General features: G+C 42.3%; 1 protein-coding gene across 1 annotated transcript in view; it reads left to right on the top strand.

Annotated features, from left to right (window-relative positions):
- The window catches only part of ANAPC1 (anaphase promoting complex subunit 1), a 100237-nt gene extending 85882 nt beyond the window's left edge, over window positions 1-14355 (top strand). Inside the window, exons 44-47 of the mRNA XM_065890960.1 lie at window positions 1076-1171; window positions 2792-2990; window positions 8381-8515; window positions 13988-14355. Coding sequence (XP_065747032.1) covers window positions 1076-1171; window positions 2792-2990; window positions 8381-8515; window positions 13988-14103 — 546 coding nt within the window. The 3' untranslated portion in view covers window positions 14104-14355. The remainder of the gene's footprint in view (window positions 1-1075; window positions 1172-2791; window positions 2991-8380; window positions 8516-13987) is intronic.
- Window positions 14356-17188: the final 2833 nt, after the last annotated feature.

Here is a 17188-nt window from a genome sequence, read left to right as displayed (position 1 = left end):
GTAACTTCCTACCTTGATAGAAGAAAACAACTTAAAATTCCTAAGACATTAGTTTTGATAGGTGATACTTTATGTCCATTCTTGTACTAATTCATGTTTTCGATGTTTACTACCCTTCTCTTGTTTTTACATAATTTTATTAATTTTGTTTTCTATTTGTTTCATAACCCTTCTTTTTGTTGGTCGTAAAACCATTCTCTTAAGGATTCAAAGGGTACTTGCTGGTAGATCTTTGATTTAATCCATCATTTCAGGTGGCAAGGACTGGATGTAGGAATTAGATGATCCAGGATTGATGGCCTATTGCCTGCAAGTGTATATAGCCTTGGGAAAATTTTTCAACCTCTTTGAGATGTAGTTTCCTTATTTCTAAAAGTGGGATTATAATAGAACCTACCTTACCTTGTTGCTTTGAAAGTTAAGTGATACAACCTTCCTGCCACTTACTTACTGAATTTTCACTGTATATTGGGCACTCTGCTCAGTACTCTTTGTACGTTTTTCCTTTAATTCTGACCCAGAGGGTAGGTACTTTATTGTTGTGGGTTTATAGATGGGGATACTACCACTGAGAGATGTCACATGCCCAAGATCACACAGCCAGTGAGGGCTGGGGCCTGCACTCAAGACCGCAGGTCTCTGGTGAAAGCCCACGCCTGCCCTTAACCCCAGCTGGGCTTGCTCTGCAGGCTCCCCCTAACCTGTTCTGCTCAGTGTTTCTACTGCATCTTGGTGTGGTGGATCCTGGGCGCCCTTTCTGGATCCTGTTCTTGCCAGCCCAACCCAAGACATAGCTCTGTGATGTCCTGCCTGCTGATTTTACGCAGCGTGGTTCACTCCTCTCATCCACAGCACTTACAGCCGTAACTGTCCCATGGGACTTAATTTTGGTTATATTTCATTGGTGTTTAATATTGCATGCACTTTGATTTTATAAAGACCTAGCTGTTTTGCCCTTTTATATCATTCACTGCAGAACTTAAGAATGGGCCATAGTAATTGCTTTACAGTTGTTTTTTGAATTGATTTTGGAATATACATTGATGTGCTACAAAAAGATTCTGACTTTCCACAGAAACAGGAAATTCTGGATCTCTTTTCTTCAGTACTATATGAATGTGTGACCCAGGAGACCCCGGAGATGTTACCTGCATACATAGCAATGGATCAGGTATGGTTCAAAAAACCTATTCCAATTCTGATGAGATTTATCTTGTACTTCACATAACATACGAACAGTGAGGTAAGATTCTCTCTATGTCCATCTCTTTAGTTTCTCATTTGCTTTTAGAATTTTAAAAAAGGAATCCCTGTCAAAGTTGAAAGCTCTGTATAGCTTAGAGTTTATGATGACAAGTGGGGTTACTCCAGGGGTTCGCCTCTTCTGGCCTCTTCCTCTGACGAGTAGAGGAAGAGCACGTTCCCCTCCTTTCTCCCCTGGCATCCTCCTGTCTCTTGCCTTCCTCCTGATAAAGTCTCTTGGTGGAAAAGATTATGCAAGTGAGCAGTAAGCGAACAGACGGTGCCCTGAGGATAGCAGTAGTGTGCGTTACACCTGCGTAATTAAGCTCGCAGAGGTTACGGCATCAGCATGTGGGGACTTAGGGAGCTGGAGTTCGTTTTTAAGTTTCTTTCGTGTTACTGTTGTTTTAAAAGGGCCTAAAAGGGGTAATACAGAAGATAATGCTCAACAGCTTTGCTAAAGGATCAGACTAATTTATTCACTTTAGGTTATTAGTAATAAATATGGCTTTTTAAATAGTGTCATATCTTTCAGACTCAAATTTGCAGTTAAACTAAGCCAGTAGTTTTCTAACTTGGCTAAAATTTATCTGGGAAATCTTAACAATTCAGATCCTCAAGTCCTATTCCATAGTTACTGAATCAGAATTTCTGAGATGAAGTCCAGGATCTGTAGTTTTAAACAGCCCTTCGAGTGACTATGATATAATGAGTTCACAGATGAGAATTTGGGACTCAGTGTCTAAAGTCAAAGGAAGTAATCTCTAATGGAAAAATAATCTCTACTGAAAAACTGAGTGGGAGAACACAGGAGATAATTCCCCAAAACCTGTGTTAAGTAACAATCTTAATTAAAAGGCCAGTTCCAGTGTAACCGAGTAGGCCTAGAATGCCATTAGTGTCAGGTATCCACCTTTTTGGTTGATAAGTATGAATATATGATGTCCACACTGGTACTGCTTCTCACAGTATCTCTCTATACAACAGCCAAGTAATGAGTTGCATTTTTTAGTTGCTGGCTGAGAGTGTGTTCTCTTTTTACACTCTGAACCTTCTTCACCCCTTGAAGTTGTGGGTGTGTATCTAGAGAAGAACATCCCTTCTGGTTGCAGCCGTGGTGACTTTGCAGATGGGTCCCAAGAACAGCACTATCAATAATACTTCTGCCTTCTGACCCCTGGAATCCCTGGCCTGATCCTGGCCATGTCATTGTACCCAACCTGGGTTTCCCAGAGGTGACTGGCTGTAGACCTATTGGTCTTCATTTTTCAGAGCCGTTGAGCCAAGAATGAGCTCATTTGCCTTTGCTGTTTTTTCACCTGAAAGCTGTTCATGTTCGTTTTGAAGAGAGTGGGCCATGTATGTAAACCCAGTAGGGGGCTCCTCTGTGGGGCAGACTGCAGCAAAACCCAGAATGGGTTCCCCTCTGCCCTTTATTGATCTTATGAGGCACGTTTAAAAAATACTCTAGTATACAACTCTGAGGAAGTGACAGTTAGCATCTTTACTCTTTCATTAAGTAGATTGCTGTTTCTCTTTTCTCTGCAAGGCTGTAAGAAGACTGGGAAGAAGAGAAATGTCCGAGACATCTGAACTTTGGCAGATAAAGTTGGTGTTAGAGTTTTTCAGCTCCAGAAGCCATCAGGAGCGGCTGCAGAACCACCCTAAGCGAGGGCTCTTTATGAACTCGGAATTCCTCCCTGTTGTCAAATGCACTATTGATAATACTCTGGACCAGTGGCTACAAGGTAATAACAGCATTGCGCCCTTTGTGTTTTTAAGCTACACTGGGACTCAGGTGTTTCTGTTTTGACCATTTTTTTCCATTGGAAAGCAAGATAAGTCTAAGTACAATCCCGAATGGCTATAGATGTAATGTTTCCAGTTCGATGAATTACATTGATTATCTACTTTAACTTCTTTAACAAATATATTTAACTCTGCTTTATAAGCCACGGGGAGAATATATATATATATATAGCATTTTAAATACCACTTGACACTTAGGAACTTGTTTTATTTTTTCTAACATCAGATCACGTTTCTTTCCAGTGCCTCTCTCTTCTGTTTCTTAGGGGTGTGGCCTGTCACCTACCTGAGGCCCTTTTTTCTGCCTTTGCCCTGTGCACACTGAAAACTTGATGTGGACTTAGAGTGAATGCTTCTTTTACCAGTTCTGTGAGTCAGTCAGTGAGGACCTGGGGCATATGTAACCGGCTTTCTGTCAGCGGAAGCACTGCCTTGTGATTGCAGGGAGACTGTGAAATTACTCCTGACAGTGTAGAAGTAATCATGGGAGGCGAGTGATGGGGCCTTTTGATATATGGAAAGCTGTTTGATGTGTAATATATGCCTGAAATTGATTTTTAATAGTTAACCCCTTGATCTTTTTATTCTTTTCAGTTCTAATGCTTCCAGTATGTATCTGACAGCAACTTGCTTTGAGTAAATACTAACTCTAGTGGTATCAGTAGGAACAGTTCCTAATTCTGTAAAGTTGTTAGTAACTGGTAGAACCCAGGAATTCGAATATAATTATGTTTAAAGCTATCTGCGTGTTCCACTACACCTGGCTGAGGCTCCGCTGCCTGCCCTGCCCCAGCCCCCGGGTGACTGATGCTCCCAGGTCCCAGCTGCTCTTGCTTTTTCTGTATTTTAGTTAGACAAGAGATGGGAGTGAGGGGGAGGTGGAGGAAGGGGGAAGAACGTTAGTTTGAGCCTGTCTTCACCCGGCTTTAGAGCCGGGGTGGGCTCTGCCCAGGCACTGGAGGTGCAGGGGAGGAGGAAGAGGGAGACCCACTAGAAGCGGGGAGCCTGCCAGGCCCCCTCCCCAGAGGAGGGAGGTGAGGGTGGAGGCGGATGGAGCAGTGGTTTTTGGCAAACATGAGGGGGACCCTTGCCTCCCTATTTTCCATCTGCACCCATCTCTCCCCCGATATGAATACACTATTTGTTTCTCTAAAAAAAAAATTCCGAAAAGATTTAACTGTAAACCAGATTGTGAGTGATATATATGGAAAACAGCAATTTCAAACTCCCAGTGTTTATGTTTAACACCTGCATGTGCTCTGGTATTTCTTCTTGGTATTTGAAAGCTCGTGCAGTTTCACAATTTCTAAAAATATGATAATTTTGTTCTCATGTTTGGGAGAAAAATACATGTTATTTTATAGGTGTTGATGTTCTTTTTTACTTCAATTTAGTGTTTGATCACCCATAGCAGACCCTTGCTGTTGATAAGAAATAAGTCCTTAAACCTTTGCAGATTCTCTGATTTGCATGTTTCATATAATGTGATGAAGCTTTGGCAGTGACTAGAGCGTTCTCTAAAACAGTGCCCTGAATTGCTTTCTCCTCACTGCTCTTTAGGGCATTTGGTGGTGCTGGGTTACAGCATTGTAAGTAACCTTCACCAGCTTTGACTTGCCACTCTGATTGCCAAAAATGTGTATTTATTTTTTTATTTAAAAAGAACTATCACTTAAAAAAAACTCTTGGGCTTCCCTGGTGGCGCCGTGGTTGAGAGTCCGCCTGCTGATGCAGGGGACGTGGGTTCGTGCCTCGGTCTGGGAAGATCCCACATGCCGCGGAGCGGCTGGGCCCGTGAGCCATGGCCGCTGAGCCTGGGCATCTGGAGCCTGTGCTCCGCAATGGGAGAGGCCACAACAGTGAGGCCCGCGTAGATACTATTAGCTTTGGGGTGGAGAACAATAAATTAGATGACGATGCAGAGGCCGTGTGACAGCACTGGAAAATGTCATTCATATTTGTGTCTCAGTGAAATCACAGATGAATATATGGACTTTTAAGGTGGCTCACTAGTAACCCAAACTATAGCCATGAAGTCTGAAAATGGAGCAGATTGATCATATTGTGTACATGTTTTGTGATTTATCTCCTCCAATGGATTTTAATTGAACAAAGAAAATGGGTTTAAAGTTGAAGAACTTAAAAAGTTTTATTTACTTTTATATTTTATTATGGAAAATTTAAAGCATAATGCAAAGTAAACATAATAGTATAATAAATCCCATTACCCACCTTCAACAGTATCAACATTCTGCCATTCTTATATCATCTGTACATTCACCCATTGACATGCTCAGTTAGTTATTTTCCAAATTGTGCCATTTTACATTCCTGCCAGCAGTGGGATGCAGTGCAGATTTTGGCATTGTTAGTCTGTAGTTTTAGACAGTCTACTGAATATGTAGTGGTGTCTCATTGTAGTTTTAATTTGCATTTCCGTGATGACTCGTCATGTTAATTATTTTTGCGTGTGTTAGTTATTCATATACCCTTTGCAAAGTGTCTTTTCAAACCTTTACCCATTTTTAAAATTGGCTGTCTTGAGTGTTGAGTTGTAGGGGTTTTTAACATATTCTGGCTGCAAGCTCTGTCAGATGTGTTTTGCAGATATGTTCTCCTACTTTATGCCTGGTGTGAGCTGGGAGTTTTCTTTTTTCTCAGCTTTAAATATGGATATCTAGTTGTTCCAGGACCACTTGTGCAAAAGACTTTTCCTTCTCATTGAATTGCTCTGGAGCCTTTGTTGAAAATCAGTGGACTGTATAAGTGTGAGTCTGTTTCTGGACTCAATTCTGTACGATTGATCTGTATGTCTGTCTGTCTTTATGCCAGTACTGTGCTTCCCTAACTACTGTAGGTTTAGAGTAAATTTTGAAATTTTGTAGTGTAAGTCTTCCTGCTAAAGTGGGAAATTTATAGTGCTAAATGCTTACAGTAGGAAAGTCTCAAATCACTAATCTAAGTTCTTTGAGAAATTAGAAAAAGAAAAACAAAATAAACCCAAAGCAAGGATATAAGAGCTGAAATCAGTGAAATTGGAAGCAGAAAAAGTGTAGAGAAAATCGGTGAAACAAAAAGCCAGTAGGCAAGGGCTTCCCTGGTGGCGCAGTGGTTGGGAGTCCACCTACTGATGCAGGGGACACGGATTCGTGCCCCGGTCCGGGAAGATCCCACATGCTGTGGTGCGGCTGGGCCCATGAGCCATGGCCGCTGAGCCTCCGCGTCCGGAGCCTGTGCTCCGCAACGGGAGAGGCCACAACAGTGAGAGGCCTGTGTACCGCAAAAAAAAAAAAAAAAAAAAAAGCCAGTAGGCATGAGAAAGTCGTTGACGAGGAACTGTGAGCGACCGTGCTCTCTCCTTCCTCTCTTGACAGGCTGCCACAGCAGGGTCTCCTCTTGTCTCCTTTATCACCCCTCCTGCTGCCACCCCCAGATGTTCCCACTCCCACCAGACTAACATCCTCATGTCCGGTTCAGTGGACCCCTGATAGTCTTCCTGTCGCTCCCTCTCGTTCTTATGGAAACAGACCTCCCTTGACCTTTGTGACAGCACACTTTCCCAATTCTTTTTTTTAAAGAAAAACCCTCCGACCATTCTTTCTTAGTTTCATCACTATTTCACGGTCATTCCTTCGTTACCTTTCTGGGAGTCACCCTTGCCCCTTCCTCTCCCTCCCTCTCCTGTCTTCTGCGGTAGCCAATCCATTACCACATCCTTTCAGTCCTAACTCTTAAATATCTCCTAACTCTGTCCACATTTTGCTGCTTCTATCCTAGAACAAACAGTGATTATTTCTTGCCTGGACGACTGTTGTAGCCTCCTGCAAGTCTTCCTGCTTTTCATTCTCATCTCCCTCTCACTGTCTCTAGTCAACTGACAATGGTCTTTCAAAGAGTAAACAGATGCAACACTTCTGCTTAAAACCTCGCAAAGGCTGCTGATTCAGTTGTGAAAAAAATCTGTACCATGTGGCCAGCAGGCCCCGCATGACCAGCAAGGCCTCTGTCTCCCTCTACAGCCTCTTTCTATACCACCTGCTCCTCACAAACTCCACTCAGGCACCCTGGTCCCTTCCAGTTCCCCAAAAGCATGGAGTTCTTTCTCACCACGGGACTGTTGAATGTGCTGCTTTCCCTCCTGAGAACCTTCTTCCTCTCATTCTTTGCCTGCCCAACTCATACTCATTCTTGCAGCCTCCACTTACATGCCCCTTCCACACAGGGCTTCCAAGACCACACTGCCTCAGGCAGCTTTCCTGCCGTCTTTATTTCTCTCTTTCTGTCTCCCAACCTTTTTCTCTGTATCAAAATGCCTTTGTCTGCAAGTAACAGAAGGCCTGACTCAGCCTGGCTCCAATAATAGGACACCTATAAACTTATATAATTGGAAGTCCACAGTTACAGCAGGCTGTCGCTCCAGTGGCTCCAGCTCCATTTCTCTGAGGTTCCATCAGTGACACTCTGTGCCATGGCTTTATCCTCAGAGTACTTCTTTCTGATGGCAATGAACTGACTGTAACAGTTCCTTGCCTCCAACTCAGAGGAAGAATAGAGTTGCTTCCAGGAGCTTTGCCATAAGAATGAGGAATTTGTTTCCCAGAAGCCTCTAGCAAACATGTTCTCAAGCATCTCCTTGTGTCTCTGGCTTGCACTGGAACTCGTGCACATTCCTCGATCAATCCCCGGGGTAGAGTGTCTCTCTGAATGGCTTAGGTCTGCCTGTCCTTGAACCAGTCACTGTGTCAGGGAAGTGGGGTTGCCCTGATTGTCCCAGACCAGTGGTTCTCACAGTGTGGTCTCTGGAGCAGCAACAGTGGGATCACTTGGGAACCTGTTAGAAATACAGTTTTTCTGACCCCATCCAAGAAATTGTGGGGACCCACCCATCTGTGTTTTAATCAGTCCTCTAGGTGATTCTGATGCCTGTTAAAGTTTGAGAACCTCTGGCCAAGATATATCAGGATCCAGTCCTGGAGCTGCAGTCAGTCCCCTCAGATGTGACAGTGGAGGGAAGGGTGGTAGAATGGGTGTTTGGGGAGACGTCCATGGTGACCACTGCACCCTCATGGCACTCATCATAATTTATGATTAGCATTTGTTTGCATCGTTAGGTATGTAGTATCTCCGTCCCCCGCAGCACTCTAAACTCTGCAGTGACGGGCACTCTGTCTGGTTTACCACAGTAGCCTTAATGCCCAGTACAGGACCTGTGTGGTATATGGTAAGTGCTCAATGAGCTCTTGATGAGAAAATAATAAAAAGAAGGCATTCCTTGTGCCTCTCAGTTCTGTAATCGATTGGTTCTGTTCCATGTGTGCTTCTCTCACAGCTGGGGGTGATGGGTGTGTGCAAGCCTACCTCAACGGGCAGCCCTGCGAGGAGTCGCAGCTGAGCATGCTGGCCTGTTTCCTCGTCTACCACTCAGTGCCAGCCCCGCGACACCTGCCGTCTATAGGACTAGAAGGTAATTGCACATCTACATCCTCTTTTCAGTACCTGTATTACCCGCTGATGGGTTTAGTTTCTTGTTAGGAGGTGTTTCTAAACTGAGTTATTTTCTCCAGTTAGGTTTTTGGCTTCATTCATGTTTGGGTGTTATTGTTGAGAACTTTTTCTGGAAGAAAAAAAAAAAACCCCAAACTATCCGAATATTACACATGCATAAACCTTTATTTACGTTCAGAGGAGGATGGATTCTTCACAGGGCCCCAGATACCAGTATATACTAATAAACTAAATGTTCGTATTCTTTTTCTCTGTTAATTGATTTTTATTAAAGTTATTTTTCTGTATTTTTTGGGTTTTCAGTTTGGATTTTTTTAAAACATAATATTTCTAATATTATAAAGCTTTGAAATGAACAGGTACCTAATTTTGTATGTATTGACATTTGATTGTTTTCATAATAGAGAGTTTAAAATCTTAGCATCTAACTGTATTTTTCAGAATATGTAATCAGATACAAAATTTGTCCATTTAATCATTTAAACTTGAGTTTAATGATATTACTGATTTATAGCTGCTTTGAAAACCTCAGATGAAAATGCACTGTTTAGAGACTTCTGTTGCGTTATGGCCACAGTGGAATTGCTCGCATTAGACTGACTCTTCCTACAAAAGCAAATATAAAAGTGAACAAACTACATAAAGTTTAAAGGAATTGGTGGCAACCATAGTGACCAGACTTGATTGAGAGACAAGAATTCCTGAGAGAAGGGACTCATTTGAGGAGCTCCATATTTACTCTGGCTTTCTCCCAGAGGCATTTGTCAATTCATTACAAGAAGTAGAGTCCCAGCAAAAAGCAGCAGTGCTACTGGGCAGAGGAGCCAGAGGTTGGATTAATGATTGCCCAGGACTAGAACTTGAGGAGCAAAATCCCAGATAGGAGGGGACAAGAGGAATAATAACTCAAAAACCTGGACACACTCTTCCCTTGAGGCATTTGCCAAATCTTAACCTACACACGCGCAGGATAAAACTTCAAGAAATCTAGCAGAAACCAGGAGGCTAAAAATGTGGGCAACGATTCCAACAACAGCATAGAGCCAAGGAGACAAAGGGCGGTACTCAAGGCCTGCCAATCCCAGACATTCACATTAAACAGTAGCAGGGCCAAGCCCTAGCAGGAAAGGTAACACTGAAACACACCAGACCTAAAATTAGCCTAGAGCAGAATTGAGGAGATCTGCTTGCATGCTACCTCCCTGATAGAAGAAAAATTAACCTGTATAGGAGGAAGAAAATGTCTTAAACTTCTACAGTTTTTAATTCATAGTATCAGTGTTGAATCAAAATTAAAAGACATAATAGGAATAAAAGGTAGAAGAAACAGACTTGTATGTGATCCAGATATTGGAGTTATCAGACTTCCATAACTCCAGTATCTGGAGTTACTATGACTAATAAATGACTAATATTTCCAGGAAAATAGAGGAAAAGATACAGAATTTCACCAGAAATCTGGAATCAGTGAGAGTTAAATGGAAATTCTAAAACTGAAAAATATAACCAAAATTAAGAATTCAGTATATAGGGAATTCCCTGGCAGTTCAGTTCTTAGGATTCCATGCTTTCACTGCCCAGGGCCCAGGTTTGATCCCTGGTCGGGAAACTAAGATCCTGTAAGCTGTGTGGGTGCAGCAAAAAAAAAAAAAAAAGAGGAAAAAAAAGAACAAAGAATTCAGTGTGTAGATTAATTAACATATTAGACACAGCAGATAAATGAACTGCAAGACAGTGTGTAGAAAATAAACAGATTGAAGCACAGAGAGAAAAATGAATGGGAAATTCAGAAAAGAGAGATGTGGAACACGGTGAAGAAGTCGAACATGCATGTAGTTGAGATCCCAGAATATGAGGAGAGAGAACGTGAGATAGAAGCCGTATTTAAAGAGACAGAGGCTAAGAATTTTGAAAAATGGATGATGAACATCAACCTACAGTGACCCCTGATCAAGATAAATACAAAGAAGACCACACCTAGTTGCATAAAAGTCAAGGTACTAAAAATAAAAGAAGAAAAAAAATTAAAACATAGATCTCCTTTTTCATCCAGGATGGAGTAACAGAGATCTGATTTACTATCCTGCCTGAAAAAAGAAAACAAAACAACACAAAATAAACAAGCTGAAAAAACAACAAAGAAAACTGGCCACTGCATATGAAACAATGGCTTTTGAGACGTATATCGGGCAATGAAGAAGAGTGATCCCTGAGAGATGAGAAACAAATGACATAAGCCCTGTGATTGGCCCTAAAAAGCTAACAGCCTTGAGAGTTTCCAGACTGTGAAGGAGGGAGAGGGAACCCAGGAAGAGCCTGGAAGACTCCTTCAGTTGAGGTGATGGAACTGAGAGTACAGGGAGCCAAAGGAGCTAGAGTTTACATGATGGAGTGCCAGAGAGGAGAGAGCTGCACACAGAGAATGCCAGATGTCTGCAGAGGGTCCCCCTCAAATATCAGAAGAGTCCTTACTAATTAGCACATGCATGTGAAGAAGTTTCCCAAGGCTGAGGGAAGAACTGTCCTAATGGATTAGAGAGAACCAGTTTGCACAGGTTCAGGAACAGTGTCTGTTCCCACAATTTCACAATTTAAGGGGCTGTACTCAATGTGGTCTTGCCTCAATGATGGGAAATATTTAGCCCTAGACTAAACAGATTAAACAGAAATATTTAGCCTTAGACTAAAATATTTTAGCCCACCTTAAAAATCTTAAAAGCACGACACAAAAGGATCAAACTGCTTTTCAAGTAATATAACTATATCCTGAAAGCTCAAGAATACAGAAATACGAAAATATCCAGCACCCATGGTAAAATTCATGATGTCTGGCATACAAAGAAGCAGGAAAATACAGCCTATAATGAAAGAGGTGAGAAATCAGTTACAACTGACCTGGAATTGACATGGATGTTAGCAGACAAGGGCATTAAGACAGGTATTATAACTCAGTTCCATGTAACATTATTCCATATTTCAGAACATTAAGAGTTATGGAAATATAAAAAGAATAACTGAACTTTTAGAGATGAAAACTATAATTCTGAGAAAAACACACTGAATGGGATTAATAGCAGATTAGACATTGCAGAATAAAAAAAGATACTGAGTTTGAAGACATAGCATTAGAAACTATCCAAAATGAAATGCAAAAAGAAAAAAATTAAAAAAAAAAAAGGAACAGAGCATTAAAAATGGAGTAAGCTCTGGGACTTAAAGGACCCAATTTACATGAGATTGGAGTCCCTGAAGAAGAGAAAAATGGGGGAGAGGGACAGAAAAAAATACTCGAAGAAATAATGGGTGGAAAATTTACAAGTTTAATGAAAACTGAGGTCCACAGTTGCAAGAAGTTCAATGAATCCCAAGCCTGAGAAACATGAAGAAAGTTGCACCAAAGCACATAATAACCAAATTGCCTAAAACTAATGATAAAAAGTCTTCCAAGCAGCCAGAGGAAAAAGACATGTTACAGAGAAAAAAATAAGAGTGATAGCATATTTTTCATAGGAAACAATGCAAGTGATAAATTAGTGGAGTAACATCTGTAAAGGACTCAAAGGAAAACCACTATCTAGTTAGAATTTTATACCCAGCAAAAATATCTTTCAAAAAAAAAAAAAGACCATGAAATAAAGCCTTTTTCAGACACACAAAAGCTGAGGCAATTCATCAACAGCAGACCCACACTACTGGAAATGTTACAGTAAGTCCTTGAGGAAGAAGGAAAATAATGTCAGATTGAAATATGGATCTACACAAAGGAATGAAGAGCATTGGAGATGGTAACTACATGGGTATAGACATAAGGTTTGTTTCTTTTAAAAATACTTTTTAAAGATAATTATAAAAATAATAAAAATGTACTATGGGGTTTATAAAATCTGAAAAGCAAAATGTATGACAATAATAGCTCAGAGGCTGGGCAGGGAGAAATGGAATTACAGCCATAAGGCCCTTATACTACCTGTGAAGAGGTATAATCTTACTTGAAGGTAATCTGTGATAGAGATGATACTATAAATCATAAAGCAACCACTAAGATAAGAAAAGAGTTAGAGCCAATAAGCAATAAAGGAGCTATAGGGGAATCATAAAAAGTACTCAGTCCAAGAGAGAGGAAAAGAGGAAAAGGGGGAACCAGAGAACAGACAGAGAAAATAGAAAACAAATGGCAAGATGATACATTTAAACCTAACCATAGTGATAAGTCACATTAAGTCTAAATGGTCTGGGGACTTCCCTGGTTGTCCAGTGGTTAGGACTCTGTGCTTCCACTGCAGTGGGTGAGGGTTCAATCCTTGGTCAGGGAACTAAGATCCCTCATGCCGCGTGTTGTGGCCAAAAAAAAAAGAGTCTAAATGGTCTGTTAGAGTCCACAGTGTATCAGAACATTGGAGATGTTTTCCATAGCTCATATGTATTTGTTCTCTGTCTTTGAGTTTTAGCAAGGTCTTGGGAACACTGTGGATAACAATTAAATAGGAAATCTCTTAATTCCTGTTGAGGTTTATTAAACACATTTAATTCACAGATTACTGGCAGAGTCGATAAAAGGAAATACTGAAGAGCAATAGTTGCTTTCTTCATATTTTGTGCAGCATTACAACTCTTTCTTGTGTTAGTTATGCCTTTATCAGAAAGCCACTCGATTCGTATCATGAGACTCTTCTCTGTCTGTCTTCATGGGATCATATGACCCACCTGTACACTCTGCTGTCTGCGTGTCTACTAGGATGCTTGTTGTGGCTTAGAGACTCATCGGGATCATGTATGTGTATATGTTGGGGCTGAGGAAAGGGAACTGTGGACAGTGGCATGTGGTGAGGATGGAGGCAAAGAGGAAGATGATGCTTAATAGAATTTGCAGGTCATACACTCACTGCGTCCCCTTAGAGCAGTGGTTCTTGACCTTGGCTGCACATCAGAGTCGCCGGGGCAGCTTTCAGAGCCTCGGATCCCAGGCTGTACTCCACATAAATTACATCAGACTCTGTTGGACCAAGGTTGGGAACCGTTGCTTGTTAGAGGAAGAGGCTTTAGATTAACTTCTCTGTTACTCATTTTGAGCCTGTGTCTTTTTCTTTTAGGTAAATTATTAAGTGCATGGATTATGGTAATTGAGGATAGATGGGCACATTTATTAAAGATATTTAAGTAATATATGTATTTAAACAGTATTAATAGTTTCACATATGGTTACAGGTCAGTTTCTGAAGTACAGAATGGATAAATTAAAATTTTATATCAAATCATACCCTGTAGTGCATTAGGGAAATTCATAGTTTAAATATTATCTTTCAGTAATTGTTTTCAAATGGAAGAACGCCAGCTTGAAATGTGATTATGTGTCTGAAGCTTCTTTGAAAGAGGATGTGTCGCTGAATCTATTTAGATGCGTGACCCCTTCCCTCCCATTGCATTTCTTTAGGGAGCACAAGCTTCGCAGAACTGCTCTTCACATTTAAACAGCTGAAGGTGCCGGTGCGCGCTTTGCTGAGATTGGCTCCTTTGCTTCTTGGAAACCCACAGCCAATGCTTATGTGATCATGTCTGGTGGTAAGCCTACCCTGAACCGTGACTTCTGCACAAAAGCGTGACCATACAACGAAGCTAAAGAAACCTTTATAAGTTTCATAATATAACTGGGGGGGATGACCTGCACAAACCTCAGTGCATTTTAAAATCAAGGGTTTTAAATATCCCAGAGACTGTTGCTATTGGCATTAACATTATAAGAATATAAAAATGAGTGAAAATTCACTTTTGTAAATAAAATTTTTTGGCTTGTTTTCAAAACTCTTGATGATTACTTTAGTTTGGGGTTTCAGAGAGTAGAGCAGTGGGGGCTGAGATGGATATTAGTTTTTGAAATCTTTCAAAAAGATTTCAGGTGATTCAGGTGAAGTGACTTTATGCTCAGAAATGCAAAGTTTTTAAAGAAGCTCTGTCATATAGTTTTACTTTCTGCAGCAATGAAGGGCTTTTAGCATTTCCTAAGGTGTCACCATAGTTTTGTCTAAAGTAAGTTCGTACATCCTGTGACAGTGCCAGGCACCCTCGTAGCATGATCGATCATCTTAAACAGGAGGAGATTTATACCCTAATGAAGAATTACCCAACGTGAAGCCTGCTCTAAATAGAAAAAATAAGAAATTTCCACTACAGAGAGGTCTTCAGAAATTATATTTTAAAATAAAAGTTCAGGGGTTTCCCTGGTGGCGCAGTGGTTAAGAATCCACCTGCCAATGCAGGGGACACAGGTTCGAGCCCTGGTCCAGGAAGATCCCACATGCCGCGGAGCAACTAAGCCCGTGCGCCACAACTACTGAAGCCCGTGCGCCTAGAGCCCGTGCTCCACAACAAGAGAAGCCACGGCAATGAGAAGCCCGTGCACCACGACGAAGAGTAGCCCATGCTCGCCGCAAGTAGAGAAAAGCCCGCTCGCAGCAACGAAGACCCAACACAGCCAAAAATAAAATAAATGAAATAAAATAAATAAATTTATTTTTTAAAAAAAGTTCATTTTCACCCAGGATTTAGAGAACATACGTCTGTATCAAGTTTCTGGACCGGATGCTGAGGAAGGGGATTCGTATAAAGGTGTCTGCAGCTTCAGGTTTCCAGTCCAGGAAGAAGGTGGCTCTCTGCTGTCCAGATACTGATGTGCCCTCTGCCTCCTAAATGGCCGGTGGGACCGTAAACTGCTCGAAGCTGCAAGGTCCATCCAGTGATTTCACGTTTCCACACCCTGAATTGTGGGGTTTAGCTTTAAAAGTAAAAATGAAAGCAAATAGAAATGTTTCCATTGAGAGTTTGACAAAAACCCATGTGGTGTTTGCTCCTGCAGAGGGGGCTTGCGTCCGGAAGGCGTGCATCAGTGGTTCTCTTCAGACCTTCACTGTTCCACCTGTGTGCCCGCCCTGGGACTTGCCCCTGTGTGCGAAGCATAGGCAAGGTGGCTGATAGGGAGGGTGAAATGTGCTTCCTTCACACTTAAAGAGTTTTTTCTTCTAATTAAAAATAAAAGAAAAAAATTAAAATGGTAGATTATAGAAATTCCATTTGAATCAGGGTATAGAGAACTCAGCATTGGGCAGCTGTTGATGTCTTCACTCTCAATTGTTTATAACTTATAATCTTTTCTGTGATTGAAGAATGACTTGAGTTATTTGCACACGTATGAACTCTCGTGTACGAAGGAGAACAGTCATTGGAATGTTGTCAACAAAAGCAAAAATCAGGCTTTATAAGGGAGAGAACAGGATGGAAGATTGCAGATGGTCTGGAAACAGCATTGTCTTTATATTTGGGGCCTCCCGAGGAGCACAGATGATGTTCTGGACAGTCTGCTCCCGAGCAAACACGTTAGGATCATCAGAGAAGTCAATGCCAGCTCTTTGTGGGCTCTCAAAAAATCTTGGGAGTATGGCTCTCACCATCCAGAACGTTTTAGCCTCCTCACAGCCATGGCAGGGAAGAGCTGGGGAAACGCGTCCAGCTTTGAGTGTTTTGGCCCAGAAGTGGCCTATGTCACTTCTGGCTGCAGCCTGTTGGCATGAATTAAATTGCTCCACCTTGTACGTGTTCTTTCACAAAGGGGAGAACTAGACACTGGTGAGTGCTGGTAATGTCTGTCACGGTATGATTCCTCACCTGTCCCTCCATCTTCTCTGCTTGCGCAGATGGAATTGCATGTCATTGCCTCCATAGATGGACATGGTTAAAGAGACAGCATAGTCACACACACACTCAGGTTATTACTGTTTCCCCGACGGATGCTGACATCTGTGTTCCTCGCTCGAGTGTCTTCCAGAGGAGTGAAGGCATGAACTTGTGGGAAGCTCTGAGGCATAGACGCCAGGCCTTAGCCGCAGGACACCATTGGTGTAAGCCTCGCAGAACTTCTCCTTGGTGCTGCGTAATCTTACTTGAATAAGGCCGCTTTCTCACCCTTTGTCTAGAAACCAGCTGACTTCACAGCATATGGAGAGGGGCATGTCCCAGCTTAGGGGATCTCCTGACATCCTACAGGAAGCAGAAAGGAGGGGGGCTCGCATCTCTCAGCCTGGTGGTCAGTGTGCAAACACGCTTGGTGGGAGGCCGGCGAGCCTGCTGGGCTGTAGACAGGCCCGAGCATGGGAGCCAGCATTGGACTGGAAGCCAGAACCTGTGGGAGCCGAGGCAGGAGTTGTCAGAGGAATGGACTTGTGACGATTCCAAGGGAAGCACATGCCAAAGCCCGGTCTGAGCGACCGGAGTAGGCCAGGCCGGGAGAGGATGTTGGGAACTGGGTGAAACTGAAGGCCGTGGACCAATCTGAGACCAAAGCAGGAAGACTTTGGCGCCTCCTTCATACACGGTTGGGGGCCTCTCTTCTGGGTTCCCCATCCTCATACTGACCAAATTTTGGGGAAAATGCCTCACTGTATGGAGATCTCTCCAGTTAAACAATGGGGGAGGGGACAGGATTTGGTCACCTCTGTACCCCTGTGTCTGCAATTTCTAACCAGCAGTGGAAGGAAGCAGAGGTGAGGTCGGAAAAGCACCCCCTCCACGTGGAGGCCTCTGTCAGCACTTACTGCACCCGGCAGATACCCACACTGGTTCCAAAGCTTCCCAGGTGACTGTT

Source organism: Phocoena phocoena, chromosome 14 (assembly GCF_963924675.1).
Source record: "Phocoena phocoena chromosome 14, mPhoPho1.1, whole genome shotgun sequence".
Classification (NCBI taxonomy): domain Eukaryota; kingdom Metazoa; phylum Chordata; class Mammalia; order Artiodactyla; family Phocoenidae; genus Phocoena; species Phocoena phocoena.
The sequence above is the reverse complement of the archived record's forward strand: the minus strand, read 5'-3'. Positions and strand labels throughout refer to the sequence as shown.